General features: G+C 41.5%; 1 protein-coding gene across 2 annotated transcripts in view; it reads right to left on the bottom strand.

Moving 5' to 3' along the window:
• Positions 1-3221: 3221 nt before the first annotated feature.
• Positions 3222-18254, bottom strand: part of Tmem39a (transmembrane protein 39A) — a 28533-nt gene continuing 13500 nt past the window's right edge. For both annotated transcript variants that reach the window (XM_021184782.3, XM_021184784.3), the window contains 5 exons: positions 13577-13731; positions 9534-9876; positions 8614-8801; positions 6715-6835; positions 3222-3702 (listed from right to left, as the gene is read on the bottom strand). In XM_021184782.3, coding sequence (XP_021040441.1) covers positions 3469-3702; positions 6715-6835; positions 8614-8801; positions 9534-9876; positions 13577-13731 — 1041 coding nt within the window. In that variant the 3' untranslated portion in view covers positions 3222-3468. The remainder of the gene's footprint in view (positions 3703-6714; positions 6836-8613; positions 8802-9533; positions 9877-13576; positions 13732-18254) is intronic.

Genomic DNA, 18254 nt, shown 5'->3' with positions numbered 1-18254 from the left:
TCTAGGGGACCTGGGTTCAATTCCCAGCACCCATATGGGGGTTTATACGTTTTTACAACTCAGTTCCTAGGGGATCCAATGCCCTGTCTGGTTTCCATGGGTATCAGGTACACACCGCATAGATGTATGTGCAAACAAAACACTCAAACACATTAAGATAACTTATTATTAAAAAGATGAGTCTATCTTCTCCAATTATCTGAGCTATTTTTATACACAAGGACCAACTTGGGACCTTTCCTTGTTGCTGCTTGAGACAGTCTCACGATGCACCCTACTGACTCAATGTTCTCCAACACATTGCCAAGTGCTGAGTTTAGACATGTGCCAGTGGACCGAGCCACACTGTTAGCCACGAGAAGCAAACCTTTAGGTTGAGCCAATTTAAAAGAGGAAGAAAGCTAATATAGCACCAACCGTTTGCTTTATTTTTCACTTCTTCCAGAGTACAAACTTATTCCCACCAAAAGCCAGTGCCCTTACTGCTGTAAACTGAAGCTCTTGGGCTAGCTTAGCAGCTATCAAGGAATTTGCTGCCTAGCCACATAGAAGATAGAGTTTCAACTCTGGCAGATTGTTAGCTGTATGTTCACTGTGGCTAAAAGACATAGCTTTATCTTGCTGTGTCTGACCTTTGCTGTAAAGTCTAGCCTAGGGCTGGTGGTTCGGCGAGTAAAGGCTCTTGCTGCCTGCCACTTGATCTCAACCCACAAATCTGAATAAGGTCAGATCAAGTCCCAAAAGCTGTTCTGACTTCCAAAGACACACATTCCCTTGTGTATACACACACACACACACAGACACGCACAGCTTAGAGAGACGACTCAGGAGTCTCTTCCAGAGGGCCTGAGCTCAGTTCTAAACACCCACAGACAGCTCACAACCACCCGTGACTACAACTGCAAGCTATCCAGTGCCTCTGGTCTCCACAGGCACCTGCATTCATGCAAAGACACATAATTAAAAATCGTTTTAAAAAATTATTTATTGATTATATGTAAGTACACTGTAGCTGTCTTCAGACACTCCAGAAGAGGGAGTCAGATCTCTTTATGGATGGTTGTGAGCCACCATGTGGTTGCTGGGATTTGAACTCTGGACCTTCAGAAGAGCAGTCTTGCCCACTGAGCCATCTCACCAGCCCTTAAAAAATTATTTTCGGGGCTGGAGAAATGGCTCAGCAGTTAAGAGCACTGACTGCTCTCCTGAAGGTCTTGAGTTCAAATCCCAGCAACCACATGGTGGCTCACAACCATCTGTAATGGGATCAGATGCCCCCTTCTGGTGTGTCTGAAGACAGCCACAGTGTACTTACATATAATAAATAAAATAAATCCTTTTAAAAATTATTTTCAAAAATAATATCCTAAACTAGATGTAGTGAGATGTGCTACTGCTGTAAAGGGCATGTCAAGCGCAGCATGAGGCCAAGGTCAGCTCAAGGTCAGCCTGGGCAACTTCACAAGAGTCTGACATTAAAAAGTAAAATCATCTCAGCCAGGTGTGGTGGCGCACACCTTTAATCCCAGCCTTCAGGAGGCAGAAGCACCAGGGCTACACAGAGAAACCTGTCTCAAACAATCTCCTCAGCTAGCCATGGTGATACATGTTGTAACATTTCATCCCAGAGACTGATGTAAGAGTGTTGTGACACCCAGCAGTGGTGGCAGCACTTGAGAGGCAGAAGCAGGTAGATTCTGAGTTCGATGCCACCCTGGTCTACAAAGTGAGTTCCAGGAGAGCCAGGGCTATACAGAGAAATCCTGTCTCAAAAAACAAAAAACAAAAAAAAAAAAAAAACAACAACAAAAAAAAGACCTTTTCTAAAAGGGGAAGAAAAAACCCTCCTCAAAGATGCTTTCTAACAGTTGGCAGTAGTGAACCACTTCAGTCAGTCTTACACTTTCTAAATTAAAACCCTACTTTCCTATTTAAAAAATACTTTTACTGGGCCCATTCCTGCTAATTGTTTCCTGCTTTGACTTCTCTCCTGCGCTCATCATTTCTATCAGAAACATGGCATTAGAACCTTGCTGATTAAACCACTCAAGTCTCTTCAGGGTTAGTAAGCTTTTGCATTTCCTCCGTGCTAAGCACTTGTGGGAAAATTACATGTGTTGAATGGGTAAGTCATTCAAATTTGAGAAGCAGTATCCACATCACACTGAGAAAGCCAGCAGCTGCAGCATGAAGGGGGCAGCTGTGTGCACACGCTCCTAGAATGGGCTGCCTTCGCTGTACTCTTTCCCTTGGAGAACTCAAGAACTGTTCTGTGAATTAAGCTTTTGAACTACAAGGTTGCTCATTTTGCTTTGTAAGTCATATTTGTATCATCCAAAGCTTCAAAGTCTCAACAGCTGAGCCCAGCACAGAAAACAGGACGGTCTGGCTTTGGTCCTCTATGTTGTTCGTTCAGGAAGTTGAAAGCGCATCAGCTCCCAAGCGCGTGGGTGGGGACCTAAAGGGGTAATGCTCACAAATAGGAAGGTGCTGACACAAGACGTTTATTTACTTATCTTCTGCACTGTTGGGGAACAAATCAGACCTCGTGCATATGAAACAAGTACATTAATATGAAGATGCATCTTCAGCCTTTGAGTATGAATTTAAAACACAAATTTTGGCTATAGATCAAATTCTGAGACAGAGCATAAACTTCTTGTATTTTCGCTCCCTCGTCACTCCAACCACACCACTGCAGAGGGTGGCAGCCGGAGCACCCTCAGGCTATTTTGCTGAGGGCTTGTTCGTTCTTCCCATCAGTTGACGGTTTCCATCTCCCCACACTCTAGTGACCCACATGGCATTTACACTCAGCCCCTCCCTTGGATCCTTCCTGAGTGTGGGCATCCCAAGCACTTCCTGTCTTTGAAAAGCATTTCTGCATGTAACTAAGAGTAAAAGGAAAACCTTTGGAAGTGAAAGCCATGAAAGATCAGGCAAAGTGACAGCAAAGCCTAGAACACCAGTTTAGAAGGGCCTCCTCTCAGTGGGCGAAAAGCACACCGGACCCAAGACTGGAACTCCCTCTGCTGCAGCCATCCCAGAATCAGCCAGGGAAGGCAAGCCCATCCATCTGCTGGATTTGCTTTTCTAAAGCAGTAATCATGGCCAGGAGAGGAACTAAAGATAGCAATACCACGACTAGAAAGGAAACAGACACACCAAAGACCCCAGTCAAGCAATATGCAAACATGTTCCTAAGTGAATGTCACTCCAGAGCCAGACAAACAAGTCAATCTTTTACTGAAGGGGCAACCTTTCATGTATAATATTCAAGTATACTAACACATGAAAGATAACATCATCTTGTTTATGGATACATTTAATATCCCTTACCCTTCCCAACTTTCAAAACATAATAGTATACAAAATATAAAATATCTTAAATATTTATAAAAATCGCAAGAAAAAATAGATCGTATGAAAATATTTTTATCTGAGTTCTCCCTCTTGTTGAGAGGCAGCTTAGTTGGCCTTGAGTTCGTAACTGTTGAGAGGGTAGGAGTATGCCCTGCCTAAGACTATTCTGTCCCGGAGGAGCTTAAATAAAACATAGTAGTTGCAGAAAAGGATGAGGGCCATGGAGAGCGTGTGGTTCCACTTCTCCGACCGCAGCAAGGAATACAGCTGGTAGAAGACAACGCTGCCTTCAATGAGGATAAGCAGGTTCAGCACTCGTAATGGGCGGTGAAACAGGAACTGTGAGGAAGGTAACAGACAGCTGTTATTTTGGGGAGAAAGTAAAGTTATTTAATTCATTTTCCTAAAACAATTGCATAATTCTAAGTGCACATACCCAATACCAAGTAAATCTGCATATTCAGTGGCAAACTATCCTTGCTGTAGAGATCTAGAATCTTTCTCCTTTTGCTTACAACAAAATAAATCTTATTGCAAAGCCTCTAAAATGCAAAAAATTATTATGTACAATAAGATTTTTCCAACATGGTATCATAGATGTTATTTTACCTAAGACATTCCAAGTATATTTATGTAAGACCAGAATAGTAAAAGGACCTCATGGAAATATTTTAGACTTTTAACACCAACCAAAGAATTAAAGCTGCAATGTAGTAGTTAGTAACAGAACTACTTTAAAATGAATATTTAAAAACATTATATATTTTAAGCATTATAAAAATATTTGCCGGGTGGTGGTGGCACATGTCTTTAATCCCAGCACTTGGGAGGCAGGCGTAGGTGGATTTCTGAGTTCCAGGCCAGCCTGGTCTACAAAGTGAGTTCCAGGACAGCCAGGGCTATACAGAGAAACCCTGTCTCGAAAAAGAAAAACAACAAAACAAAATTTTAAAAATATATATTGTTATTTATAAATTATTTATGAATTGTAACATAATTAAAAATCATTCTTAGCTTAGGACGTAATATAAGACATAAAAACATTAGACAAGTTTGGGGAAGCATCAATACAACAACTTCTTTAATTTTGTTTTGCAAAGGGGTCTTGCTCTGTCCCCTAAGCTAGCTGGTGCTGACAGCCACTCTGGCTTAGCCTTCTGGGTGCAGGGATTATAGGTCTTATTTTATATTGCAGCCACCTCACCAAGCTACAACGGTGTCATAATTCCTCTTTAAACTGTTTATCAACTTTGATTACTGACTGAAATTCTCTATCCCATATATTGCTGCTGAGTCCTTTTTCCTTTCCATAAATATGAGAAAATCAGGCAGACAAAGACATGGGAAAGAGGAAGGACAGGAAAGGAGCAGCCATTTGAGCCAGACTAAAAGTGGGCTTCTTGTTTTTACCATCTTTTGCTTTAAGGGCCAAATCCTAACTTATTAATAAAAAGGTACTTTGACTATAGAGACCCAGACTGCAACATAACATGTAACCATACAGTCCTAAATTCGGATGAGGGCAGGTGTGGTGCACAGTTACTAATTTGGATGCAACTTCTGTCTCAGGAGCTTAGATGTGAGACTGACACTAACCTGCCAGGGCTCCTCTCAAAGACACTGAGTGTCTCAGAGCAGTCCGCAGGGGACAAAAACTTAACCTGATTAAGAAAGCTATTTCAGATTCTAGAGCAAAGTGTAGTTAACAGTAAACTGAGCGAGTCATAAGGGAGGTTTTAAAGTGTAACCGTGCCGGGCGTGGTGGCGCACGCCTTTAATCCCAGCACTCGGGAGGCAGAGGCAGGCAGATTTCTGAGTTCGAGGCCAGCCTGGTCTACAAAGTGAGTTCCAGGACAGCCAGGGCTACACAGAGAAACCCTGTCTCAAAAAAAAAAAAAAAAAAAAAAAACAAATAAAGTGTAACCGCTACTGCTAATAGGCAGGCTTCATTTATAAAGTTAAATTTATCAGGATCTTTAAAAGCCTGCAGAGTCTCTCTCACTCTTGGAGATAAAAAGGCTGCCCTGGAAAGTCTTGCTCCTCCTGCCTCTACCTTCCCGAGTGCTAGGATTACTGATGTGAGGAGTCAGGTTTTACAGGAATTTGAATGTTCTCACTTCACAAAAATGTTCTAAATTCATGGGATTCTGATCAGAAAGGGACCCAATCACTGTTACAGATAGGCCAGATAATGTATACACAGGAGCTAGGGCCTTTGAGAAGTAGTGATTTACCTATGCAAAACCAACAATTAATTCATCTTTATTATATCAATTTGGCTTGATATTTTTCAGCTATCCAACAAGAACAAGAAAACTGTAATAGCTTAAAGGGATAGCACCAGCCAAAATAATTCATTCACAATACCCTAGAGACTCCACTGGCTGAATTAAATGCCTATGGAGAGAAATGCCATGGCGCTGTGACATCTTAAGGCAATCCCGTGAATAGAGGAAAAGCCACTGTCTCCTTTTCAAGACCCTCTCCTCCTGCTCATGTTCTTCCCCCTAGCAAAGTATCTCAAGGCATCATGCCCTTCATGCAGGTCAAAGGCTCTCAGTAACCAGAAAATCCACGTCCTTTCATAAGCAATCGGGAGGGACAGAAAAAAAACAGAATTTTTTTTTAATCATTTTATTATAGAATTCAAAGATAATGCACTCCACCCTAGGTATTTTGATTAAATGTATTTTCTGCATATACCTTTTCCCTACCCTCATGGGCCAGTCGGCTGCCCTTGCTTTACAAGTCAGATACTTCAGGCCCTCAGGGCCAACAGTGTAACTAGAACACAACTCAAGGCAGAAGTCAAATGGGGCAGAAGTTGGGCTTAATGCCTGCTGCTTTTCCTCTTTTAAATTTTAACTTTATTACTTTCAAACTCAGGTAAACACTTTAAAAAGCCATTATTACTATATTAAATAGTACTTTAATGCACAGATCTTGTTTGCTTGTTTTTGAACAAGGTTGCTCAAGATTTCCTTGAGCTCTGGATCCTCCTGCCATCACCTCCCAAGTACTAGGATGACAGTCACATGACACCATGCCAGGCCCAGAAACAACACATGTGAAGGTCTCTTCTAAACCGAACTATTAACAAATTAAGCTGTCAGGTGAAAAAGGAAGTCATATAATTGCCTACTTGTTTTAAGCAATAGTATATGAACCTCAAGCTGCCTTTCCAAAGACATTTCTCAAGATCAAAGGCCAATGTCACAGTCATAGTAATAATTACCTATTATTGTTAACTCCCTACTGTGCATCACATACCGTGCTAGGTGCTTACATACATACAGAGTGGCCTCCTAACACTTCCATAATTATCCTTGAAAATGAGTAAATGGTACTTGCATAAAAGCGGGCATGGGATACATCTGAAGGCACTGCTACGTTGTAAGGTCCCATGGCTCTATATAAACATCTGCTGTGCCGCACCAACACCCCTTGAGGCCATATTGTGTTTTCTGACCAACTATGGGAAAAAGAAAAGCACTGTTAGAATACCGAGAATTAGGGAAGACAGCGTTCTGAAAGACCAGCTATATTTCTATCAAGATCAGATTAAGCATTCAAGGCTTCATTTGTCTGAACTCTAGACATACATTCCACAGCCAAAGCCTTAGAAGTTAGAAAGAATTTGTTATGATAACTTCACTGCTATACAGTATACAGCAACTACTGAGTGACTGGTTAGCTCAGTGTTGAAGGATCTACAGGCTTGGAAGAATGGGCAGGCCAGAAAACCAAGTATTAAGAGGGTGACTTGTCGTCACCTGGATCCCAAGGGAGCAGTAAGAGGACACAAACAGGAAGCGAAAGCCAATGACAGCTAAAGCAGAGGAGAAATGAACAGCACTGCCAACTAGGAGCCATGTGCTGTATAATGGCACCCTAGAGAGGATCACTCTGCTGGTCTCACAGATGTGAGAAGCTCTACAGAACACAGACACACACAGGTACTAACACACAGACTTTCCGCTTGACCGCTTTCTTGGTTTATTTCTATAGAGGTTTCTCTAAGGAAAAGAAATTAGGGAAGAAAAGGTTTCTTTCTTTCCAGCATCAATGTAATGGCATTGCAAAAGGATGAAAAGCTTCAAATTAAAACTTTTTTTTCCATTTAAATGTTAAGTTAACTCATCACTTCCTGATTTGGGAAAGGTTAGTTTCCTAGGATGAGAACTGGGACAGCAGTTTAGATATGTTAAAAATAAAAATGACTCTAATGCCCTGAAGCTCTCCCAGTTTAGAACACGTTCCAGCGGCCTTGGTCACACTTACCAGGTTAAGGTGATGACACACCTCATGGCCACGTGCCACCAGTAGCCTGAAGATGGACAGTACTAGGACTGTGGGTTGTACTTTCAATTGTTATTGAAATCTGTCCTTTGCCCACATTCAGGTTTCTTTTCAGCCTGGCCCAATCTCTTTCACTTCCTGGGCTTGAAGGCCTGTGCTAATCTGTATTAGACATCAAGGCAGATAATTGAAGGGAGAGCTCTGAGGGGGAGAGGGGAGGGAAGTTCACCTCAATCTGTCCCATTTAAAGAGGGGAAACTGGTGGATGAAAATGTGAAATATTTAATTACAAAAGAGAAGAAGGTGAAGAGGGTCCATATTTGAAGATGTTCCAAAATTGAGGGACAGTTCTAATAGGAGGCTCAGACTGACAGAATGAAAGCATTTGGACGCTAGGCATTTTGAATCCCAGAGGTCATACAAAGAAATGATTAATAAGGGTACACAATAAAAAGCCAGGATAGTTTGCATTTAAGAACAGGAGAAAGAAGAAAACAGCATTTAAGAACAGGAGAAAGAAGAAAACAGTACAAAGACTAGGAAGAAAACAAAAGGGTTATAGGCAAGAAAAATGATCTGATTAATTAAAAAGGACTAAAGCAAATTCCAGCTATGTGGGATGCTGAGGTAGCAACTATTCAGTTGTGGCAATGAAGATGTGGAAACAAACCTTACAAAATAGTTTAAAATATATCAGACACACACAGACATGGGTAAAACCGAAGTGACCGCCCGAGCATAATGGCCTCTAGTGTAACTGGGCAGCTGAAACATGGACCCACTGGAGAAGGAGCTGGTGATGGGGGTGGAAATGAGTTCATGCCCTGCCTTGGTTTAGTACTTGACAAACAACCACGTAAACAGAAACCAAGAAGGAGAATGGCACACAGCATAGACATGACCAGCATCGTGAGGAGAAGTGTTACATGGTTTACCCTTCACCCTACTCACATGTGCTGTGGAGCATTGCTGTAGAACCCATGCTCCAACTTCTGCCACTTGCCCAGGTGAGCAGCTGATTTGTGTAGCAAGTCACAGTATTTGGATGGTAGCAGTTGCGTGGTGAGCATGACAAAAGCATTGATCCACACCATAATGAGGTGCTCACACGACCAGCGCATGTCGTAATACTGGGTACTCTGGAAGAGATCAGAGGAGAAACGATCCATGCACTGGTGGTGAAGAGAGGCAGGGAAGGGTGTGTGGACATACGCCCTGCAGACAAACGCCACACTGAGTCAACATGCACTGGTGGTCCTGCTGTCCGTGCAGAGTCTTCCAAAATCAACCTGACCTGGCTGTACGAGTTAGGGCTGGGAGGAGAGCAATTGTGTTTAAGTGCTTCCTTTCTAGAAGACCTGAGTGCTTCTGAAGTCCAGCTGCAGAAGTGCGTCTGAATGGGTGAAAGGGGACACTAAAATGGCCCACTGTGATATCCAGACCACTTAGCTCTTCTATTGAAATAAATTAAGTTTAGTTGGATGGTTAGCTTAAATTCAAGGAAGCTTTTCAAAAACCTGTTAATAACCACAGCAGTCTAAATTTTATTGAAATTTTGGTTCTCTTAAGCTGCTACATAATCATTCTATGTTAAGTTCAATCTTTACTCTTCCCAGAAACTTAAAAAAACATTATTGGGGTGGGGGATAAAAAAGGAAGGAAGAAAGAAAGGAGGGGCTACCATGGGTGCATCACATATATGGAAATACCTCTCCGCCAACCAGGAGCGGTATTAGTGCACTCCAGATGCAGCCGAACTCCACCATCCAGGCTGCCAAAGGGGAGACAGAGAAAAGGGGAATTAAACAAGAAATACCCAGTTTATGTAATTGACACAAATCCAGGGACCACAGAGCAGGATACCTGCTTACCTTCACAAAACACAGCGGGAGAAATGCAACGTAGTAGGCACTGAAGAGGGAGTTGAAGAGAACTTCCTTGATTCTGTGATTGAAATCTGCTTTCAGACATTCTACTTCATTGCGAATGAGATCAGGAGATAGGGGGCAGCTGTGGGTGGGGATGGGCGTGGCATTATTAAACTGTTCTTTTAGAGACTCCAGCAGTAAGGAGAGGAAATCTTTGGATCTGGCCAAACTGCCCACATTTGAAGCTGCCTCCTCTACTGCCTGGTGCGGCACCACATAGTCTGTGAGAAGAAGATGGGCTCTGCTATCTTGGTGGAAACAGTAGAGAGGAACATAAACACCAAACCTGTAACACAAGGTGAATGTGAAAATGAGACCAGTCTCCACCTCAGCATATCATGTGACTACAGCTCGCTCTACCCAAGGCAATGTAACCCGAGGGGCTTTGTTTTCTACAAAAGCAGTATATACACACTGCAGGATAGAATATTACATAAAAGCCCCAATGACAACATACAAATATGTAGAAACAATCATCTTTATCAAGCAGAGTTTTCCAGAATGCAAATTTTATACATGGTCACTACCAGTGGTCGTGGAATTGCCAGGTTCTAGGCCTCTTATTCAAAGAACTGAAGTAAAAGCTCACAGACACCCAAGGGCCCACTGTCCAGGCTTCTCTCTGAGGTTGAGAAGGATGGCTTTAGTTAACTAAGAAAGGCAATGAGTGCCTGGTTCTCTTTTTGGTTGAGATTAGGTTATATAATAATTCTGCTGTGCATGTCGCTTCATGTAATGCACATGACTTTAATTCCATACTCTAAACTATGCATAAGTTCATAAATAGTAGATTTTTCCCCCGAAATTTATTTCAAGATAGTTTGACTTACTGCTAATCCACCCCAAACAAATTCAGGCCAGACCAGTCTTTCCACTCTTTGTTGGGAATATATCTGAAAATAAACTGTCTAAATCTGACTGCTGCTGGAAGGAGAAGAAACCCGTTGCACTCACTCTTCAGGGAGGGACGCCCATGCAGCCAGCTGCTTGCAGGTGCAGGCTAGGGTTGCTAGGTGCATGGTTCAGAGAGGGCTGTGTGCACAGCACATGCAGGTGAAGAAGCTCGACTGTCAAGAACATTCCTGGGTGGAGGCAGTCTCTACCAAACCCAGGAGAGACCTGACACTACTGAGTGAGTGTACTGCCTGCCTCGCTGCCTAGATTCCACTCGTGTGTGTGAGAGGTCTGTTATGTGAGGATGTGCTTCCTGGGTTACCTGCCCTTTACCAGTTTAAACTCTATAATACAATTTACGTCTGCTTAACTCACTGAGGTGCCCTTGGTGCCTGAGATAATAGATGAAACTGAGCAGTTGCTCGGTAAATATTTGATAAATCAATGGAAAAGTTCTACAAGTACAATAAATTTCTACATATAATACTTGGCTAAATAACTGAATTTTTAGAGCATTTTGACAGTCTCTCTTTTGATCCTAGGGCTAAACTCAGTCCTTATGCATGCTGAGTACATATCTACTCATACTCATAGTGAGCTGTGCACACCTCAGCTATGAGCATCTTACACTCATTCTAACTACCCTCGAGTCTTCATTAGGTAACTGCACAATATAAACTAGATATTGGGGGAAAACAATGGTCACTTCATGGATATCAATTCATGAGACAAAAAATACCAGTAAAAAAACATGCAATTTATTTTATTTTAATAACAAAACTAACAATAACGCTTGTTCTTAATTTTCTATGAACGGTAAAATATGAACTATTTACTAGCTGAGAGAATGGCTTGTGTAGCTTCAGGATCCACTATGAATATGAAAACGTACGTGTGTGCCCTGGAGAGAGTGGGATTTGGGTGGGATAAAAAGGCACAAGCTTCTGGTAGAAAAGTCACTGTGTACTTGAAACAATCAGCTACACTGCCAATAACCTGAGGTCAACCTCGGCTACATGGTACATTCCAGATCACATAGTAAAGCCCTGTCTCAAACAAAAACAAAAACAAATTAAAATCTTCTCTATACAAAACGGTGTTGCTGAAACATGGGGGGCGGGGGGGGGGGTGGTGCTTAAATCTCAGTACTTGGGAGGTAGAGTCAGGTGGAGGCTAACCTGGTCTACAGAGTGAGTTCCAGGACAGCCAAGACTACAAGAAACCCTTTCTTTTACACAGAACAATAACAAATCTGCTGAAACACAAGCTGACATCTAGAAGTGACGGTGAGAGGCTCAGTGGATAGCAGAGTGTGACGGGGACCCCACTTCCTTGGCCTCACACACTTGCTATGACTGCACAGCTCATTCTGTGGGTGAGTGACACACCCCCATCCACATGCTGAGCTCAGCAATGAGCCTTTTCTATTTGGGACAATTAAGATGTCAGCCTATACAGTACAGTCAGAAAGCTAAAATGAACTGTACAAAGACACTTTATTCTGCCAAATTCATGTGAATATAACCAGGCTAGCCTGCTAGAGGATGAGACATGGGGAACAGGTTGCACATATGTTCTAGAAGCCAGTTAATCCCAAGTTTGTGACTGAACCCAAGCAGTTAAATCAGGAGTCTCCTGATTGCCAGGCAACCTCAACACACATGCAATAAATGTGGGCTGAGCAGGATAGCATGTGATATGAACAGCTGATGTAGAGCAAGATGAGAAGGAGCAGAAGAGAGATCAGACCATAGAAGGTTGTGTATACTAAAAGAAAGGATTCAGTAAACTTTTGTTTACTTGTTTGTTTGTTTTTTGAGACAATGTTTCTTTGTGTAATTGCCCTGGCTGTCCTAGAACTTGCTGTGTAGACTAAAGTGGGTTCAAACTCAGAGATCCTGCCTATGCCTCCCAAATTCCAAGATTAAAGGCAGATGCCACCATGCCCAGCCATTAAAGCATTTTTAAAGGATGTACTTCACGTATATATGTATTTGCCTGTGTGTATGTAAGTTCACCACAGTGCCCATGGAAGGGCTTCAGATTGCCTGGAACTGGAATCATTGATGGTTATGAACTACCAGGTAGGTTCTAAGAACTGACATAAGGTCCTCATAATCACTGAGCCATCTCTCCAGGTCTCAAGGAAGGATTTTAAAGAAAAGAACAACACAATTAAATTTTTCGAATTACGGTCTCAAACTATACAGGCCAGGATGACCCTTTAACTGATCCTCCTGCGTCCACCTTTCAAATGCTGGAATTAAAGGCATTACCACCACACCCAGCTAAAGGTCCCACTTGGAAAATCATTCTAGCTATCTACAACGAAAATAGAATGAAGACTATAAGTCAGGCAAAGACATGGTTAGACTTGGCCTCAGTTGTTAGACTTGGACTAACTAAGCTACTGAAAACTGAAAGGCAAAAATGGGGTAGGGTTTTAAAAAAACGTGTAATACTCAATAAAAGGTAGATTATACAAAATCCAAAACATACAAACATGTATATTTAAATCTAAGATTTGTTTAATGACATGTTTATTACTACTTTGTGGCTTTTTTTGGTGGGTAGTAGGGTGTGAAGGAAGCAATGTCTCATCATGCAGCCTTGGCTCGTCTTGAACTCAGAGACAGACCCACCAGCACTTGCCTTCCAAGTCCTGAGATTAAAGCCGTAGCACGCTTTAATCTTCTCTACTTACTTAAAGTAAGCTTTAAGTAAGCTTACTTTACTTAAAAAAGCTTTAAGCTTCTCTACTTACTTAAAGACTCTGCAGCCAGTCACCTTGATGGCCGAGTTCCTCTTAGAGGCCTTTACCAGATGAACAGAGCTAACTGAAATGTTCTCCACTGGGAGGATAGCCACGGATCTCAGTTTCCCCAGAATGCTCTTGGTTTATTTATACCTTCTTCCCCAACTACCTAACTCTAGAAAACAAATTATTCCATAGTGGGCATATCTACTGGCATTCCAATGTTCCAAAGTCTTACTCTGTGTATGCAGAACCTCACTTCCCTCCATTATATCTTGTGCATAACTCACATAACTGCAGAAGACTTGTTAATACAGTATGAAACTGAAATACTCACGGATAGCCAAGGAACAGGAGATTGAGGACTGAATGGCTTCGGAAAAGATTGACCAGGGTCCAGCAGAGCACCCATCCACACAGAGTAAGGAGCACCAAGCGGGCCAGGATCAAAGCTGTGTAGTGAACCATAGATGCTGCACCTGCTTTAGTAGCCTGAGTGTGGAAGCACCGAAAGAAACATTTTATCCACTTTTACACTTCTACTCAAAAGCAATGTGCCTTAACAGTAAGAGCTCAGATTTGGTGAAAATTAAACTGTGCCTTAAAAAGTAAAAAATGTGTCCTATCCACAGCTACCAACCCAACAGTTGAGAATTTAGACATCTCCAGACACTGCTGTTTCCTTCTTTCCCTCCATACCCTCATGCAGACCTCCTGTAAGCTTGCTTATACCTGGTCCTCTTAAATGTTAGCCCAAGAACCTGTCAGCAGAGGGCCACAGGCTGCTTACTAAACATCAATCCCTCACAACTTTCTAGTCCAGAAATAGGCAACAGGATTCTGAACCAAGGAATCTGTATTTCAACAACCTCGCAATGACTGTTTATGTACAGTAAGATAGAAGGGTGCTGAGTCTGGTGGCAAGGCCTGTAATCATAGCTATATAGGAGGCTAAGGTAGGATAGTCACAAATTTAAAAGCTGCCTGAACTACAGAACGAGTTTAAAGCCAGCTTGGCCAACTTAAATGAGGATTTATATTCAACAGCCAGTATCATAAAAAAGAAGGAAAAGAAGATGGAGAGGCACTGACTAGTCTCTCTCTATCTCCTACCACACAGCAAGAGCCTCAGTATCTCTCTTTTAAATTGTCTTCTGAACCTTTTGCTGGATGAATATTCAATAAATTACTAAAGTTGCATAAATAATCCCATTTTTGATAGACTAAGTTCCCTTTTAAACTTCTGCACACATGGAAATAATGAATCTTCACATTTAATTCTCTTTATCACAGCCGCTCAATTATGTCTCTTTAATTAATCCCAACACCTAAAACTAACAACAGACAGTAAGTAAGCATCTTTGGGAAAGTTGAAGCCTCAAATGTCATGTTTTTCTACAATGAAGTAGAAAAGACATCATGAATAACGTGCAGGGAAACCAGCAGGCTCCGCTCACATCTAAGTAGCAGTTTTTCTGTTGTTTTCTCATTTTCATATTTTCTGTTGCAGATAGGGCCTTACTATATAGCCCAAGCTGATCTCAAGCTCCTAATGCTCACGTCTTAGCCTCCTCTGTGGTACCAACTCAAAACAGTAGTCCTAGGACCCAGAAAAGGAGTAAAAATGATCTGCAGTCACCTGTACACATGAGAGGAGAGCATTTCAAGTCCCTCCTTTACCATCCATGCCTTAGTTTACAGACCATAGCACTTAGCATATATAAGTACTACACACACTAATGGTCAGTAAAACATTTCAGTAGAGTGGATGGGAAAAATTTAAGGGAGAAGTGGATGTGATGTTTACATGTGTGTATGTGTGTTGTGTGTATGTGTGTGTGTATATATACACACACACATACACACACATATGCAAGATTACATATATCACATGACTTCATCCCACTTACTTAGAAAATGGAGGCAGAACTACTTGAGGCCTGGAGATTGAGGTCAGTCTGAGCAACATAGCAAACCTCATCTCAAAAGAAGAAAGCATTAAACGGACTTGAAAACTCCTCTAGTGACATAATCGCTATCAGAATGTCACAGTTCCTAGTATGTTTCTGATGCTGGCTTCAACATACTATACTTCCAGTTGTATAAAAGTACAGTATAGTTACAGACAACAGTGTTTGATAAAAAAACAATTAGAACTAGATTATCATACTTTATCATTATCTTAATGTTACTCCTTATAAGTTTATTATTGTAGAACAGTACATAGTACAATTCTGGCAGTATCACCTCTTGACTACATCAAGAGACCATGTGGGGTGACTGACAACTATCACCCAAGTTTATGTAACTACTCTATGCAGTGTTCACACAATGAGAAAATCTAGCAATGCGTTTCTCAGATCTTTGCTAATCACATACATGATAGCATCTGTACATATGCTTACACACATACTGTCGGTACACACAGCATATGCAATTAAAAATGAGGAGCAGCATTAAGTGAATACCATGCCTCTACTTTAAGCCTCAAACTGTGGGAAAGGATCAAGATATTCTAAGCTATAGCAGGAAAAATGGCTTCATCTCACACCTGAATACACCACACACTCCACACCAATGGACCTCATGTGTCAAATCCTGGGGAAGTTATGTAAGCCAATGGAGCTATTCCACAGACTCCATCCTCACCTTAAAATCAGAAATTTAAAAGGCAATCTGGTACTGTAGCACATACTTATACTCCCACACTGAGGAACTGAGGAAGGAAAATCACGAGCTGAAGCCAGCCTGGGCTACAAAGGGACACTCTTTCAAAAACTAAAAGACTGCTTCTAAGCACTGGCTCTAAAATAGCATTTATAATACTCAGTGATTTTGCCTTATTCCAGAACCTAAACTCTCAAGCACTGTGACATAAATGACAGAGCCTATGCAAGGTCTGGAACCAAGGCAATCAAGACAAAACAGCCAGACAAGAAATGCAAAGATTAAACTTAAACAATTATTCTTAAAATATGGTGAGTGCTACAGGAAAAACCTGAGTTACCAGGAGCACATGTAAAAACCGAGTCTGAACAGGGAAGGCTTCCTCTAGGCACACTTAGGGTCAGGTGAACAGACCTGTGATCCCATAGACAGACTGCAAAGCCAAGGTCTCCCTAGACACAGAATGAGTTCAAGGCCAGCCTGGGCAATTTAGTGAGCCCCTGTCTCAAATAGGAAGTAAAAATTCGGCTGTTGCTATAGTTTAGTGGGAGATCTCTGGATCTCTTGCCTAGCATGTGTGGAAGTTCTGTGTCTAATCCACAGTATCCCTGCCTGCACCCCTTTAAAGTGGTATTTATATTTAAGTTGAAATCCAAGGATAAATAAGAGCTGGCCAAGGAAAGGGTCATAAGCTAGAATGAGTGAAAAATATACAGATGTTCTCAAACACATGAAAAATATATAAACACATACACATACACACAAACACACCAAACTTTTATGTGCATATAAAGATTAGAAGAAACTGTACAAAAAAATGATTCTTCATAATGGGACTGTAATTTTTAACTTTCTGCTTTGTTTTTTTAGTTTTCTCCAGTGAAATATCCTATATTCCTGCTTAGAGTAATGTTTAAAGAGATCTGGTTCCAACTGGTGAAAGCTGAGTTTCTGTTTAGTCTTGTGGAGCAAACAAAGCAGCAGTCTGGCCTGCAGGTGAAGCAAGCGGGAGTTTACCAGGGAGAGCTAGTCCCTGCTACCCAGGGAGAGCTAGTCCCTGCTGAGCAGTATTGAGCTTTCTGAGTTAATTACCTCCAGCCTGTCCTTAAAAATGACTGGTCTTTCTCAGGTAGGGATCCTTTCTGTGGCATAAGAAAACAAAAGAAGGCAGACATATTTTAATGGAAGACAGAAAAGATGTTTTATGATGAGCTTTATCTATCTAATTTAGATATTTTAGGAATTATGATACAGCTCTAATTTTTAATTTCTGAATAGGTAGCAGCCACAGTGCTCAAATACAAAAGATAAATAAAATACAATGTTTGTGGTGAAGCGCCAGCATTGTCCCCAGCCAGCAACAGGTGCCTGGCGTTAGTCTGTGTATCTTCCCAGAGACAATTTATTTCCATTAGCAAACAGATTCTTCTTTCTCCTTGTCTTCTTCTAAAAACCACTGTCAGAAAGCCAGACATGATGGTACAAGCTTGTAAACTCAGAACTCAGGGGATTGAGACAGGTAGACTGCCATGAGCTCAAGGCAAACCTGGGCTACACAGTTAAGCACCAGGCCAGCCATGGTTACAAATTAAGACCTTTTTGTCAAACAAACCAAATAATAAACAACAAACCTACTCTTTTGAAAAGCCCTGTGCTTCTGCACTTGAAGGTCAACATGTAAACACCCTGTCACCTTTCAACAGCTGCACACTGTGGACATACTGTAATTACTCTACACTCGCTTCCTGGACAGTAAAGTATAGACTTCAGTCTTAGATTAAAAAATCTGTTTAAACTCAGCATCCTTTTTTCAGTAAGAATTGCAGGCTGTTTGAAAACTGTTAATGATTTTTTCTAACATGGTACAAAAGCTGCTTGATTGCTATTAATTATATCATGAATAAAGGCATTAATTGCTTCAAGTTTTAGTCTCTAGTGAAATCCCAGTCACTAAGGGCTTACACAAAGTCAGGATAGAACCAGTTGACATGCATAAGTATTAAAAAAAAAACAAGATCTCATGTAGCCTAGGCTGACCCCAAACTCATCGTGTATCGAAGAATAGCCTTCTTCCAGCTCTTGCCTTGCTCTGCCTCCTGAGTACTGGGATCACAGGCCTGCACCACCACATCCAACTTAACAAGTACCATTTCTAACTGAAGGACTAGAACAAACAAATAAAATGTCTCATTTAAAACAAAAGAGCCAAACACTATTGAACTGTTCTAAATAAAGCTCACTCTTTCTGCGACTATCCAAACTAGGCGTCCAGTACGAAAAATAAAGGGGGTGGTCTACACCAGGCCTGTAATCTTGGCTACTTAGAAGACGGAAGCAGGGGCTGGTGA

The sequence above is a fragment of the Mus caroli genome, unplaced genomic scaffold (assembly GCF_978045245.1).
Source record: "Mus caroli unplaced genomic scaffold, Mus_caroli_1 scaffold_17, whole genome shotgun sequence".
NCBI lineage: Eukaryota > Metazoa > Chordata > Mammalia > Rodentia > Muridae > Mus > Mus caroli.
The sequence above is the reverse complement of the archived record's forward strand: the minus strand, read 5'-3'. Positions and strand labels throughout refer to the sequence as shown.